This window comes from Pteronotus mesoamericanus, unplaced genomic scaffold (genome assembly GCF_021234165.1).
Source record: "Pteronotus mesoamericanus isolate MK-2021 breed Mesoamerican mustached bat unplaced genomic scaffold, CSHL_Meso_final contig_130, whole genome shotgun sequence".
Taxonomy (NCBI): Eukaryota; Metazoa; Chordata; class Mammalia; order Chiroptera; family Mormoopidae; genus Pteronotus; species Pteronotus mesoamericanus.
The window spans coordinates 10,548,043-10,562,035 of record NW_026555060.1 but is presented as its reverse complement, the minus strand read 5'-3'; the positions used below and the strand labels follow the sequence as shown (position 1 = coordinate 10,562,035).

Below are 13,993 nucleotides of genomic sequence, written 5' to 3'. Positions count from 1 at the left end.
TCACCCAAGGATCTGTTTATTGATTTTAGAGAGGGCGGGGGGAGAGAGAGAGAAATCAGTTGCCTTCTGTGCCTACCCTAACTGTGGCTTGAACCTGCAGCAGGTGCCCTGCCTGGGGGCCGAGCCGGCGATGTTTGATGTATGGGACAACGCTCCATCCATCTTAGCCACCAGGCCAGGGCCCTGTGCTTTTCTTTATACTATATTACCATCTTCTCTGTTCCAGATTTTATCCAATTTTACATTTTTATATGTTGTTTTCTATTGCTTTTAAATTGTTTTACATGTGCAATTGCTGCTTTCCTAGAAAGAGTGTAGTGGTCAGAATGTAGGTGCTGATTATTGAGACTGTCAGGGAGTCCAATATGTACAGGTACTCAAGGGTTCTTGTGTACTGATTAAGAATGATACTAATATATGTCATTTAATGAGTATTTATTATGTGCCAGACAATGTGCTCAGTGCTTCACATATATGATCTTTAATTTTCTCCTTAATCCTTTGAGGAAGGTATTATTATACTCATTACAGAAAAGGAAACTGAAATTTTAGTGGCTTAAGAAACTTGTTTGATTCCACAGGGCTAAATTGAGAGACTAAGTCGGCCAGATTCCAAAACACTTCGCTCTTTCCTCCGTATGCCAGGTATTCCAAAGCTGCCATGTTGATAGCTGTCTCTGTATTAGTAATGTTTTGTTTTGTTTTTTAAAAATAAAAACTTTACAGTGTACTTACTGGGCCATGACCACATCGTTGTGTAAGATCATGTTATTTTTTAAGTCTTAAGACACCATTCATTTTTTTATGTGCTTTTAAAGTTCAGATGTGAACCTGATATTTTTCTCTCTGCATTTCAGTTTGATCCATTAACAATTGAAAGCAAAAATGTAGCAACTGTGGTGTTAATGCTTAAATCTCCGGAAGAAGAAATTTTGGCCAAAGCATGTGAAGCCATTTATAAATTTGCTTTAAAAGGTTTGAATTTTTCAGTTTATCTTTCTATTTCATTAGTTGCTTAAAATATTTACTACATAACGATCACTTTTCTCTCCAGTCTTTAACTTACTTCCAGTCAAGTGAATTATGTCAGACAACCCAGCTATCATTTAATGCATTACCTGAAAGTAATGTATCTCCCTAAGTGCCTAACTTAATCTGAAGGAGTAATTTTGTCACTGGGTAGAAGAGTCATTTTGAAGATTTTATTGTAGTTGAAAAGATTGTAGATGTTACAGGAACTGAAAGAGATCCCAGTGGTCAAAGCCCAAACAATTAGAGCAACAAAATATAGTGGTATTGGATTATAACCCAAAGTAGAAAATAAATATCCATGAATCTATACTTCAAGAAATAAATGATTAAGTAAGTAAATGGGAGAGGAAAGACAGATTTCCCATGCAAAAGAATTCCCTTGTGCCCTCAAGGAGGCAAAACATAACTGCTTTATGTGTGGGCTGTGCATAGTGACTTCTTTCCAAAGAGTAAAATATGGAAACGGAAAAAATGAGTACGTTTATAGTGAAGGAACCTGACAGAACCACTTGTCAAGTGATCAAAATCAATATCAACAGGGATACATCATGTTGATAATCTTGTAAATAAGTCAATGGCCTTGACACAATATAACAAAAATGGCATTACTGTGTTATTTTCCCCTCAAACCTATAACCCCCTGCCTAATTATGATTTTAAAAATATCAAATTCCTGTTCAGAAATTCTGCAAATACCTAGTTAGTACTCCTTGACACTGTCACAGCTATCAAAATAAGGACAGCCTAGGTAACTCTCATAGACGAGAGGAGCTAAGGGTCCATGATGACAAGATGTCATGGAATATCTTACATAGGACGCTGGAACAGAAAAAGAACATTAGGCTAAAACTAAGGAATTCTGAATAAACTATTGGTTTTAATTAATAATGACATATGAATAGCGGCCCATTAATTATAACAAATGTACCTACTAATGTAAAATATTAATAATAGCAGGGGAACCTTGGTGTGACTTATGTGGGAACTCCTTATACTATCTTTGTACTAAAACTATTATAAAAAGTAAAGTTTATTAAAACATTGTAAATATTACAAATTAGATTCTATTGAGAGATTTCTTCATAGAATACTTATAAACATAAAAGATGGTTATATTTTAGTTCATTCCAAATGGTGATAAAATTAGATTTTTATTATACTGTATAACATTTTAATTGGGACGATTTGAAGAGTTTAGTGTAACTTGGTATTTTTGACAAGACCTTCTAAACTAAGGAAGAATTTGATTTTAAAGAAATGGTAATAAAACATTGGTTGGGGACTTGTATGAGAGAACAATAAAATATTTGGTTAGCAAATGGTAAAATACTCATCCCTCTGTGTCACTCTTGCCATCATTGGGAATCCAGACAAAAACCAGAGTGGTTCTGGGAGGTATAGTTTATGAATAGCTTACATAGAATAGCGCAGGGTGAGCTAAGAACTGAATGACAATTCTAAGTGAAATAAGTCAGTCAGAGAAAGTTAAGAATCATATGATTTCACTCATATGTAGGATATAAAAGAGAAACTCAGACAGACAGCAGTATGGTGGTTCCCGGAGGGAAGGGGTGGGAGGTACTAAAGGGTAAAGGGGGCCAAATATATGGTGGCAGAATATGATTTGACTTCGGGTGGTGGGCACTCAATGCAATATACAGATCAGGTGCCATATACATGTACACTTGCAACCTATATGACTCTATCAACCAATGTCAGCTCAATAACTTTAATTTTAAAAAAAGAGGAAGCCAACTTTGTAAACATCAGGGGAAAGGTAGAGAAACCGATGTCCAGGATGCCTGTGCTCCATAGCCTACTCTGAGAGAAAGACATGTGGCAGCAGAGGAGTGTGAAAGGCAGGTGGCAAATAACAAACTGGGAAGGTCCAACCAAGGAACAGGTATAAAGGACCCACGGACAAAGCCAAAGTGAAGAAGGATTGAGGGTGGGAAGTGGGGGTGGGTGGGGCAGGGGAGTGTGGTGGGGGGAAAATGGAGGCCAATGTTTTGAAAAATAAAAAGAAAGAAAAAGAAAAAAAGAAGAAACTGGAATAACACAGAGAAGTTTTGGTGAAATTGATGATATCTATGCATGATTTTAATTTTACCTGTAATGTCAGGTGAGGAAAATAAAGGAACCCTCCTGGAACTTGGAGCTGTAGAAACTTTAACTAAACTGCTCACCCATGAAGACAAAATTGTAAGAAGAAATGCTACTATGATAATTGGAATCCTGGTTTCTAATAGTAAGTAGCAACTTTTAAAAATAAATATCATAAAACGCCTTATCTTTCTTTTAAGTTTAATGTTAAGGGATTTATTTTAATTTCACTTAAATTGATCTTAATATTAATGAAAAAGTAAAGTATGATGTAACCAATATATGATTTCGTATTTTAAGGAATATTTTTAAAATATAAAAATATGTGCAAATACTCTCTAATTTGGTGATGTAGTATGTTCCAGTCTTACAAGTTAGGAGAGCAATCATTGTCTTTTAAAATTGAAATAATTTTTTTTCTTGAGTTAGTGTAATGTAATTTGTCTGCCAATACCTACATTACACTTCATATGTATTTTATAGTGAAGGAAGCCCAGGATACTGGGGGGCATTGTGCTAAGTAAAGTAAGCCAGGCAGTGAAAGACAAATACCATATGATCTCACCTGTAAGTGGAACCTAATCAACAAAACAAACAAGAGAGCAAAATAGAACCAGAGACATGGAAATAAAGAACAAACTGACAATGACCAGAGGGGTGAGGGGAGGGGGATAATGGGGAAAAAAAGGGGAATGGTCACCAAGTAACATGTATAAAGTACACATGGACATGGAGCAAGGCTGGGCTTGAATGTGGGAGGCGGGGATGGGTAGGGCAGAGGACAGTAATGGGGGTGGAATGGGGACAACTGTAACTGAAAAACAATAAAAAAAATAGAATCACAAAAGAGTTTTGATAAAGTTATTTTTTTTGGAAGCAACAAACTATATTTTGCCCAAAATAAATTTAAACATGTATTTACTCCTTAAAATCAGGCCTTTTACTTCCTTGAATATTTTCAGATATTTAACAGGATGGAGTAATAGTATTAGTTTAAATACACTGGTATGTCTATTAGAATATCAATTTTGACCAAAACCATGCAAATAAAGGCAGTTCCTGACTAATGAACAGGATATGTTTTCCATTTTGTAAGTCATTTTCATACTATATGGTAGGTTTCTGAGTTAGCCAACAGAAGCTTTATAATTTATAATAAAAATGATATTCTTGGTGGAAACTGAATTCTAACATGAAACTCAGGCTGCTGGTAATAAACATGGCTCTATCACAGGGGTTGGCTAAAACCACCACACTTCTTCCCTTTAACATATTTTCCCCCAACATCCTGCCTCCCTTCGCTTCACTTTCCCTGGACCCTGTGTGAGGCAGTGGGGTCTCCTTCGTCTGTGGTGCCCAGCAGCACTGTGGCATTCGTGTCTTCAGAGACAGCTATGAGCGAGGCTGGGGAGGGAAGGGGAAGGGGAGCCTTGGCTGGCATCTGCGCCTGGACCACCACAGCCGCAGAGACTGTACCGGCGGCACCTGCCGTGTCCGGGAAACCAGGCTCCCCTGGGGACTGTCGTGGAAGGGGCTCTGGCAGCGGCTGCAGGAGTGCTGCGCGGTGGCCGTGCTGGGTTCTGGGAGTATTTCTGTGGATAAGAGCAGGATGAGGACAGTCGTGGGGGAGTGGGTGTTCCACCAACCGGGATTGCGATATCATCAGTTAGTACTTACGGAGTATTTACAATGTGCCAGGCGTTGTTCTACATGCTGTTTATGTGTTGAATCATTTAACGAGGTTGGTGCTATTACTATTTTCTTCACATATAGGCAGCTGAGGCACAGAGAAGTTAAATAAGGTAGTAATCATTTGTATTGCAGGGTCTTCGTAAATTTATCTCAGGGGTTGTCTGTATACTGATTCTGCCATATTGAAGGTGCCATATTGAATGTACTTACAGATGAAAAAGGGAAAATTAAAAATTTTCTTATGTTTTAATCTGTTTACACACCAAAGAATGTGAGAACAAAAGGTGTTTTGTAACATCTCTTGTGCAACTCATTTTAAAAATAAGAAAGCACAAGGGAAAGAGGTCGGGGGGAGGCAGAGACAAATGTATTTAAAAAGTAAATAAATAAATTAATTAAAAAAAAAATAAGAAAGCAGTATGGAGTTACTCCCAAAATTAAAAATGGAACTTCCTTGTGACCCAGTGATTCCATTTCTGGGAATTTATCTGAAGAAACCCAAAACACTAATTCGAAAGAATACAAGCACCCTATGTTTATTGCAGCATTATTTACGGTAGCCAAGATTTGGAAGCAGCCCAAGTGTCTGTCAGTAGATGAGTGGATAAAACAGTTATTGCACATTTACACATGGAATACTACTCAGCCATAAAAAACAAGAAAATTATACCTTTTGTGACAGCATGGATGGACCTGAAGAACATTATGCTAAGTGAAATAAGCCAGTCAGAGAAAGACAAATACCATATGATTTCACTCATATAGGGAATCTAATGAACACACTGAACTAACAAGCAAAATAGAGACCAACTCAGAGAGAGCATGCTCACCGCTCTGGTGTGGGGGTGATTAGGGGGTGGAAGGATCTGGCAAAAAAGAAAAAGGACTCACGGACGTGGATGACAGTGTGGTGATTGTGGGAGGAGGAAGGTGGGTGGAGGTGGAAGAAGGTATAACGGGGATGAATGGTAACAGAAAAGTGCAATAAAAATAAACTATTAATAATAATAATAAATAGGAATTATCCCTAAAGGATTAAGTTCCTTGCCCAAAGTCATACTGATAGTTATTAGCAGAATTTAGATTAGAGCCAGAATTGGAACTATACTCTCTGACTCATAGTTTAGTAAACTTCTGTTCACCAAATCTTTTTTTTTCAAAGTTAATTATAAAATATTAAAAAATTTAAAACCATTATAAAGTCTCAGTAATTAAAACAGCATGACACCAGCACAGAAATAATCAAGTATATCAATGAAATACAATGAGCATTCTAGAGACAAATGTATATATCTGTCTAGCAATGTACTATATGATTAAGTTGATATTTCACATCAATGGGTAAAATAAGGCTTATTGAACAAATAAGGTGCGTGGACCACTATTATATGAAATAAAAGAAATATACAGCCCTATTTCACACATTATACAAGAAATACTCATGGGAGTTAAAAATCAATATGTAGAATCTAAGGAGTTTTAGAAGAAAATAGAACTAATATTTTTCATGACCTGAGGTAAAATATTCAAACCCAGAAGATATAAAGTAAATATTGACAATATGACTACATTAAACATTTAATTATCTAGTAATATACATAGAAAAAAGTTTTGATCTCACCTATAAGTGAAACCTAACCAACAATACAAAGATGCAAGGAAAATAAGACCAGCAACACTGAAAGGAGAAACCAACAGAGACAAGAGGGAAGAGCAGGGGCGGGGGAAAAGGAAGGGAAGGGGAAAGTCAAGGAACATATAGCAAGGACTCATGGACAAAACCAAAGGGGAAGAGTTGAGGGAGGGAGGGAGCAAGGGAAAATGGTGGGGGGGTAGGCAGAGACAAATGTATTTGAAAAAATAAATAGATTAATTTTAAAAAAAAGTTAAAGGACAAGGAATAGAGTAGGAAAGTATTTGCAACACATCTGAAACATGGTTAATAAGTTTTTGTTTTGTTTTTTAGGGAAAAACGTTCTACAAACCTCTAATCAATAAAAGGATAAAGAATACCAAAAAGTCATTTAAAGCTCTTTCTTTAAAAATAATAGAAATAGGCAAGAAATATACTAAAACAGATTTAGTTTCAACAAATAGTAAAGGAACAATTAAAATAACAACATTGTCACAATCAGATTAATGAGTATTAAAAATTTTGGTAATATCAAGTATTGGTAACTGTGAAATGAACTAGGTATTCATCGAAACTTTTTCTTTATCTTAAAGCAGTCCCTTTAGCATATTTTGCAGTGCTGGTTTGGTGGAAGTGTAGTCTTTTAGCCTTCTTTTGTCTGGGAAACTCCTTATTTCGCCTTCCATTTTAATTGAGAGCTTTACTGGGTAAAGCAGTCTTGGTTGCAGGCCTTTGCTTTTCATGACTTGGAATATTTCTTGCCATTCCCTTCTGGCTTGCAGTGTTTCTGTTGAGAAGTCAGATGTTAGCCGTATCACGGCTCCCTTATATGTTACTACTCCTTTCTCTCTTGCTTGCTTTAGGATTCTCTGTCTGATATTTGCCATTTTAATGATGATGTGTCTTGGAGTGGGCCTCATTGGGTTCCTCTGTGCTTCCTGGACTTGTATGACTTTTTCTCTCCTCCAATTAGGGAAGTTTTCCATCATTACTTTTTCAAACAGGTTCTCCATCCCTTCCTCATTCTCTTCTCCTTCTGGTATCCCTATTATATGGATATTATTACATTTCAGGTTGTCCAGCACTTGTCTAAATGCTTCTTCATTCTTTTTGAGTCTTTTTTCATTTTCTTGCTCTTTCTGGGAGCCTTTTTCTACTTTGTCCTCCAACTCGCTGATTTGGTCCTCAACTTCATTGAGTCTGCTTTTGATTCCTTCTACTGTGTTTTTCAATTCAGAAATTGTATTCTTCATTTCCTCTTGTGTCTTATTGATAGTTTCCATGTCCTTTTTCCTGCTGATGTAGTTTGCAGTAAGTTCCTCATAGTTTCCCTGTTTGTAATTCTCTTGAGCTCACTGAGGTCATTGAGCTTCCTTAGAACTGTTGTTTGGAACTCAATATCTGATAGTTTACTTGCCTCCATTTCATTTAGTTCTCTTTCTGGGGATTTCTCCTTTCCCCTTAGTTGGGGGGTGTTTCTTTGTCTTCCCATTATTTGTGAGACTCTTCTCTTTTGCTTCTGCTTCTTAAGATGATCTGTCTTGATTTCCTGATTTTGTGGTATGAACTTCTATGGTAGGAGACTGCTGTTTTTACTTTCTGGATCTGCCTCTGATGATGTCAGATGCTGACCCTGTCTGGCCTTAGGCAGTCTGTTCAGACTTCCTGGAATCTTCTGTTTGTGGCTGTCTCCTTCAGCTGTTAATCTATTCACTCTGCACTCAGCAGGGTGCCTTAGACAGCACAGTGTGGAGCAGCGTCTCTCCTGGGAGCGGGGTTATTGGCTCCTTTCACGCTGCTGCTGTATGGGGGAGGAGTCTACACTGGGATCCCGCCAGCTACTCTCTCCGTTCTCTCCTCAAAGTCTCTCCTCAAGTGTCACCAGACCTCTCTGCATCCCCTTTAGCCAGAGATCTACTGTCTGTGGCTGCCACTCTGCACTCAGCAGGCCTCACCAAATCTTTTATGATCCTTAACATTACTGTGAATTCTAAGTTAGGTTTTCCTCTTAAATAATATTGGGGGAGAATGCATCTCATTTGGAAAAGAGAATTATAATTTCCTGTTTAAACTTATTTTTTCCAATTTAATGTCTACATCTCTATGATTTTTTCCCAGCTTTGTTCTAATATTCATTTTATTTTGTATTTCTATCTTCTAATATGAGGAGTTTATAATCTGTGAGCCCTCCAAATTGGTTGAAGAATTTTTCTGAGCAGATTTATAAATTGAATTTCATAAGTATTTAAAGTCTGTGGCCCTAAAATGTTAAGAATTATTGTTACATTTGAGTATTAAATGAGATAACCCTCTTATACCCACCAGACCATACTCCGTGAGTGGACTGGGTTGTCTGTGACCAGTGAGAGGAGAGAGCTTTGTCCTTCAAGGTCTCCACTGAGTGCTTGAGTCTCAGGTGTGCTAAACAAACTTCTAAGAGCTTTCGTTTGATTCTGTGATGTGGGTGAAAAAAAAACCCCAAACAAACCATTTTAGGGATTAATTGAACCGATTTTCTGTTTGAACTACCTGAGATCATGGATAAAACACATGGTATCTTCAACTGCTTGTGAAGATCCTTTTTTGTTAAGAGAGCCAACTCAATTAACACCTATTTCTTCACTTTTCACACATGTTCATGGAAACTTGAAACAAAAAATGAGCAACTAGTCATTTGATCCAAATGAAAAGTCATGTTTCCAGAATAATCTGTAAATAAATGCATCTCTGAAGAAACACAGTTAATTTATCATCTTTGGTTATTCTTTTTAAAAAAATTATTACTATTATTATTATTATTATTAGAGAAAGGGGAAGACAGGGAGTAAAACATCAATGTGTGAGAAAAACATCAATCGACTGCTTCCTGTACATCCCACCCGAGGACCTGGCCCATTTCTCAGGCATGTGCCCTGACTGGGAATTGAACTGGTGACCTTTTTGTTCACAGGCCAGCAGGCAACCCACAAAACCACACCAGCCAGGGCATCTTTGGCCATTCTTTAAAAAAAGAATTGCTGTTGCTTCAGAAATTTGTATCTTCCCATGGTTTTTGCACATTTAACAATATCACTATGTTCATAGTGGATGAACCAACAGAACGTTCCAACAGAATTCCAGGTTCTAAAAAGATTGCCATGAGAACCATCTTTCTCTTTGGCAGTTGAGAACAAATTCTTTCTTCTCCTTCTCCTCCTTCTTCTTTTTATTGTTCTAGAGTGGTTGAGCTATGTGTCTATGCTAAGCCTGTGTCATTTGAGACAGGCACTTAAATTATTTTGTTAAACATTTTTATCAAAATGGAGTTATTGTCTTTTTTTACCTGACAGTTATATTTAGTTAGAAGAGGTTATATAACAGAGACTCATTTAATGAAGTCAGTTAGAGAGACTTCATCAGGATCCTTGTGAGAAGTGTACTTTGAAGCCTAGACTTTACCTAAGGCAATCTGAAGATCTACCATCTTAGGAAAAGGTTGATGTAAAAGAGTATACAAGGTCCAAGATAAATTAGATGGTTAATGTTATACAACCAAAAAATTATAAGTAAGAATACAGTTAAAACAGATTTCATGAAGGTATTGGGTTCGCCAAAAAATTCATTTTGTTTTTTCCATAAGATGGCTCCAGTAGTGCTTAATTGTCTTTAAGTTCATTTGGAACAATTTTGTTATATTGTATTGTGAGAGCTGTCATATCAGTTTGTACTTAAAAAAACATCAAAATTGGTGAATTTTTTGTGCAGCCATTCTAATATTGAAGATGGAAGAAGATATGCAATGATTTCAGAATATTATGCTTTATTATTTCAAGAAAGGTAAAAACTCAACTGGAAAGATTTGTGCAGTGTATGGAGAAGGTGCTGTGACTGATGGAACATGTCAAAAGCGGTTTGTGAAGTTTCTTGCTACTCTTGACATTTTGGACAAATAATTCCTTGCTGTGGGGCTGTTTGGTGCATTGGAAGGTGTTTAGCAGTTCCCCTGGCCTCTGCCCACTGGAAGCCAATTGTGGGAGAGAGCCAACATACTCAAAATATCCAAATCAATAAAGTTATTGGTGAAAATGAAAAATGTGTCTTATTTTATGTGACTTTCTGGCCAATACATTACTCCAGGAAATAAGGTGTTGGCAGTTCTGCAATAACATAGAATTGAAGGTGAGAAAGTAGAGGACAGAGATCAACATTGTGTTTAAAGTAATGGAAGTATCAGCTTATTCATTATTTTTACTGAATTAACCTCAAGAAAAGAAAGGTTCTTTGAATAACCTGGTGTTCAAAGAAGAATAACAAATTGATCAGTGATGCCATTTATTTACAAGTGCTGCCAATGAATCTGAATTGTTCATTGAGCCATAGGGAAATGGTTTAATGGGTGGATCTACGAGATCTGTTGTTGAACAGATTTGGGCTAAATTCATATCTAGAAAGGAATTTCATGGCACAGAGAATCCTCTGAAGAAAACTTTTAACTTGTTTGAGCAGACCAAGGCGTGGTGCCGCATGCAGTGCCGCACAGGGGCCTCTCCCTGGGGGAGCAGATCCTCCCTGCAGAGAAGTAAGAGGAGCACAGAGTATGTACCCAGAGTGTGAATCTTCTTCACCTCATGGTCAGTGATGCAGCAGAAACTTTGAAGTATACGGAAGGTTATTTTGTGTGCTAAATGGGGAGTGTACTTGGAGATCTAAAAGCCCAGAGATATTTTTCTTCCAGATGTAAAAACTGGAGACTTTGGTGTGGTCTTTACAAATATCATTCCAAGCAGTACACACTGGTCTCATAAGAGAAGAGAATACCAATGGATTCTTCCAGAGGGTGCACATCTCTACAGTTCACTGGAACACTCGGAAGGATCTGAGTATTGTGAAAGACTATTATTTCTTAACCTGTGGAGGTAATGCATTTTTTAAAAAACGAGTTTCAGCTATAAAATAAGGTCCTCCACCTTGGGACGCTACACTTCCAGAAGCTCGATTATTCTTTTGTACTTCAAGCCTACTCACATACATACAGCTGGCTATAATTTTGCCGGCTCTTGTTTAGCCATTTTGAACAGAAACAGATAAGTTGAAGTACAGTCACGTCCCTGAATCCCACAGGAAAAAGTGTCTAATAAAAGGCAAGAATACCCAGCAATTAATAAGAATTCATCCATCAACCATCTGTTTCAGCTGCTGCAAAGTGAAATTTTCCAAAATTCCAATAATGCTAATTTCGGCTTATGGACAAAGGTAATTGACTAAGAAGAAGAACTATGAACCTAAAGTAGCAGCTATGTTTTATCTCTCAGAAAAATGGGCTTAGGGATGGCCAAAAAGAAGCAGGGGCGTACCAGTCTACCCTTAATTAGGCTCATATGAAGAATACAAAAGTGAGCTTAAAAAATCAATGTACTTATCTTTAAGTATTTTTTGCATATTTGACAATACAATAAAATGTAAACAAGATGTGTTACCCTGACTGGTGTGGCTCAGTTGGTTTGGCATTGTCCCACAAATAGAAAGGTCACCAGTTTGATTCCTAGTCAGGGCACATTACCAAGGTTGCAGGTTCGGTCCCTGGTAGGGAGTGTACAAGAGGCAATCGGTCTATGTCTTCCTCTCACATGGATGTTTCTCTCCCTCTTTTTCTCCACCCGTTTCCTTCTCTCTGAAAAAATAAATAAAATTTTTTTAAAAACAAGATGTATCAATACAAAGAAGGCTGAAGATCATTTTTATGCATATTCTGTAAGTTTTCTTGAAATCAAGATTTAAAAACACCATCCCAACAAAACAAAAAAAGAATTACTATAACATAATAAACAAGTGTAGGTCACAATAACTCAAGTTTTTGATATGTGTTCTAGGCATATTTTGCAGTTTTATTCTTATTTTTTTCTAATGTTTTGGAAGGTAGTGTAATAATTCAGTGATCAAGGAGCAGAGGCTAGAGTCTGTCTGGCGTCGGACCTGGGCATGAAACCCGGCTCCACCGTTTCCTTGCATTGTGGTATTGAGCCTCAATTTCCTTATCTGTGAAATTAAATAATAATGGAACATATCTCATAAGGGACTATTCAACAGGCATGGCCATTAATATTATTATTAATAAACACTAATAGTGTGTTTCTTCTGTTGTAGATGATGTAAAAAAATTGTTAAGAGAATTAAATGTCATGAATTCTGTTATTGCTCAGCTTGCTCCAGAAGGTAAATTGGCATCCTATATATATTTTTAAAAAAGGGACTGGTTTATTTTTCACATTTGATTACACTACTAGTGAAAATAGTTTATGGAATACCAATTGTGAATGTCATTAAAATCTCTCAAACCAAGCTGGGCTCCAACCAGGGTAGGATTTGTAGAGCTTTGGTTTTCAAAACATGCGTTAAAGTAATGGTTGAATAGGCATTTAACATAGTTGTGTTATTTACTTTTGATATGCAGAAGAAGTAGTTACCCATGAGTTTGCGAGTCTTTGCCTAGCAAACATGTCTGCAGAGTACACCAGCAAAGTGCAAATACTTGAACACGGTGGATTAAAGCCTCTCATCAGATTGCTGAGCAGCCCAGACCCTGACGTGAAGAAGAATTCTATTGAGTGCATTTACAACTTGGTCCAGGTAAGATTAATTCCTAAAAATGTGAAATGTGTTCTGACCAAAGGTGATTACAGAATTTACTTTCCCATATAAGAAAAAGCTTAAAACTCACCAGTTTTGATTAATCAGTCCTTTTTGATAATATTTAGTAGTGATCTTTCAGAGATAAAATAAAGGAAATTCCATGTAAGCTTTTTTCAATTTTCACATTTTATAAGTATTTGTCTCTCATGAAAGAGCTTTTTAAAAATGTATTTAAATTTCAGAAGAATGGAATGGTTTACAAATTAAGGTGGGATTATTCTGGATAAAATGTATTTCTTCTGAAACAGGAAATCTAATATTCACATTGAACTAGGTCTAAACTGGGCAACTACCTATTGATCTAACCTTGGTGATCTAAGCATATTAGATATAATATATGCCCTAGTCAGTGTACCAAGATTTTGTGAAAGCCTAGAGAGTTGCCTGTGCTGAAGAGAATTCATTGTTTACAAATCGCAAGATGTGATCGCCCTGCGCTGTTTTCTTTTGTAATGGAAAATGATCACCTTCTTCTCCCCAATCTCTTTTGTTTTCCCTTGTCCCCACCACTGCCCCACCTCCCAACCCAACATTCACACCGTCCCACCCACAGCAGGTCAGCTCCCTGACACTGTCGTTTCTGCCTCTTTTCCTGCTCAGGTTCCCGAACAACTTCCATACACATTTGTTCAACTTTAGATCAATTGAAATTATGAAAACACCACTGTAAGTGGCCAGCAGTAGAGTGTGAAAGGGAGAGATAACGAAGCAGAGCTGAGAGAGGGTTCACTGAGAGGCAAACTGTCTAGACAAACCACGTAGAAAAAGAGAGACCTCTAGGCTCATGCCAAAGGCAGCGAAAGCACACATTCCTGGCCTTAGCAGTTCTTGCCACTTGCCTGGCACTGACTGGCTTTACCCTTA

The 13,993-nt window shown here is 37.2% G+C and overlaps 1 protein-coding gene across 1 annotated transcript in view; it reads left to right on the top strand.

Annotated features, from left to right (window-relative positions):
* Positions 1 to 13,993, top strand: part of LOC129084162 (armadillo repeat-containing protein 3-like) — a 64,546-nt gene that overhangs the window by 10,703 nt on the left and 39,850 nt on the right. Inside the window, exons 2-5 of the mRNA XM_054590173.1 lie at positions 858 to 975; positions 3,155 to 3,280; positions 12,584 to 12,652; positions 12,891 to 13,066. Of these exons, the coding sequence (XP_054446148.1) occupies positions 858 to 975; positions 3,155 to 3,280; positions 12,584 to 12,652; positions 12,891 to 13,066 (489 nt within the window). The remainder of the gene's footprint in view (positions 1 to 857; positions 976 to 3,154; positions 3,281 to 12,583; positions 12,653 to 12,890; positions 13,067 to 13,993) is intronic.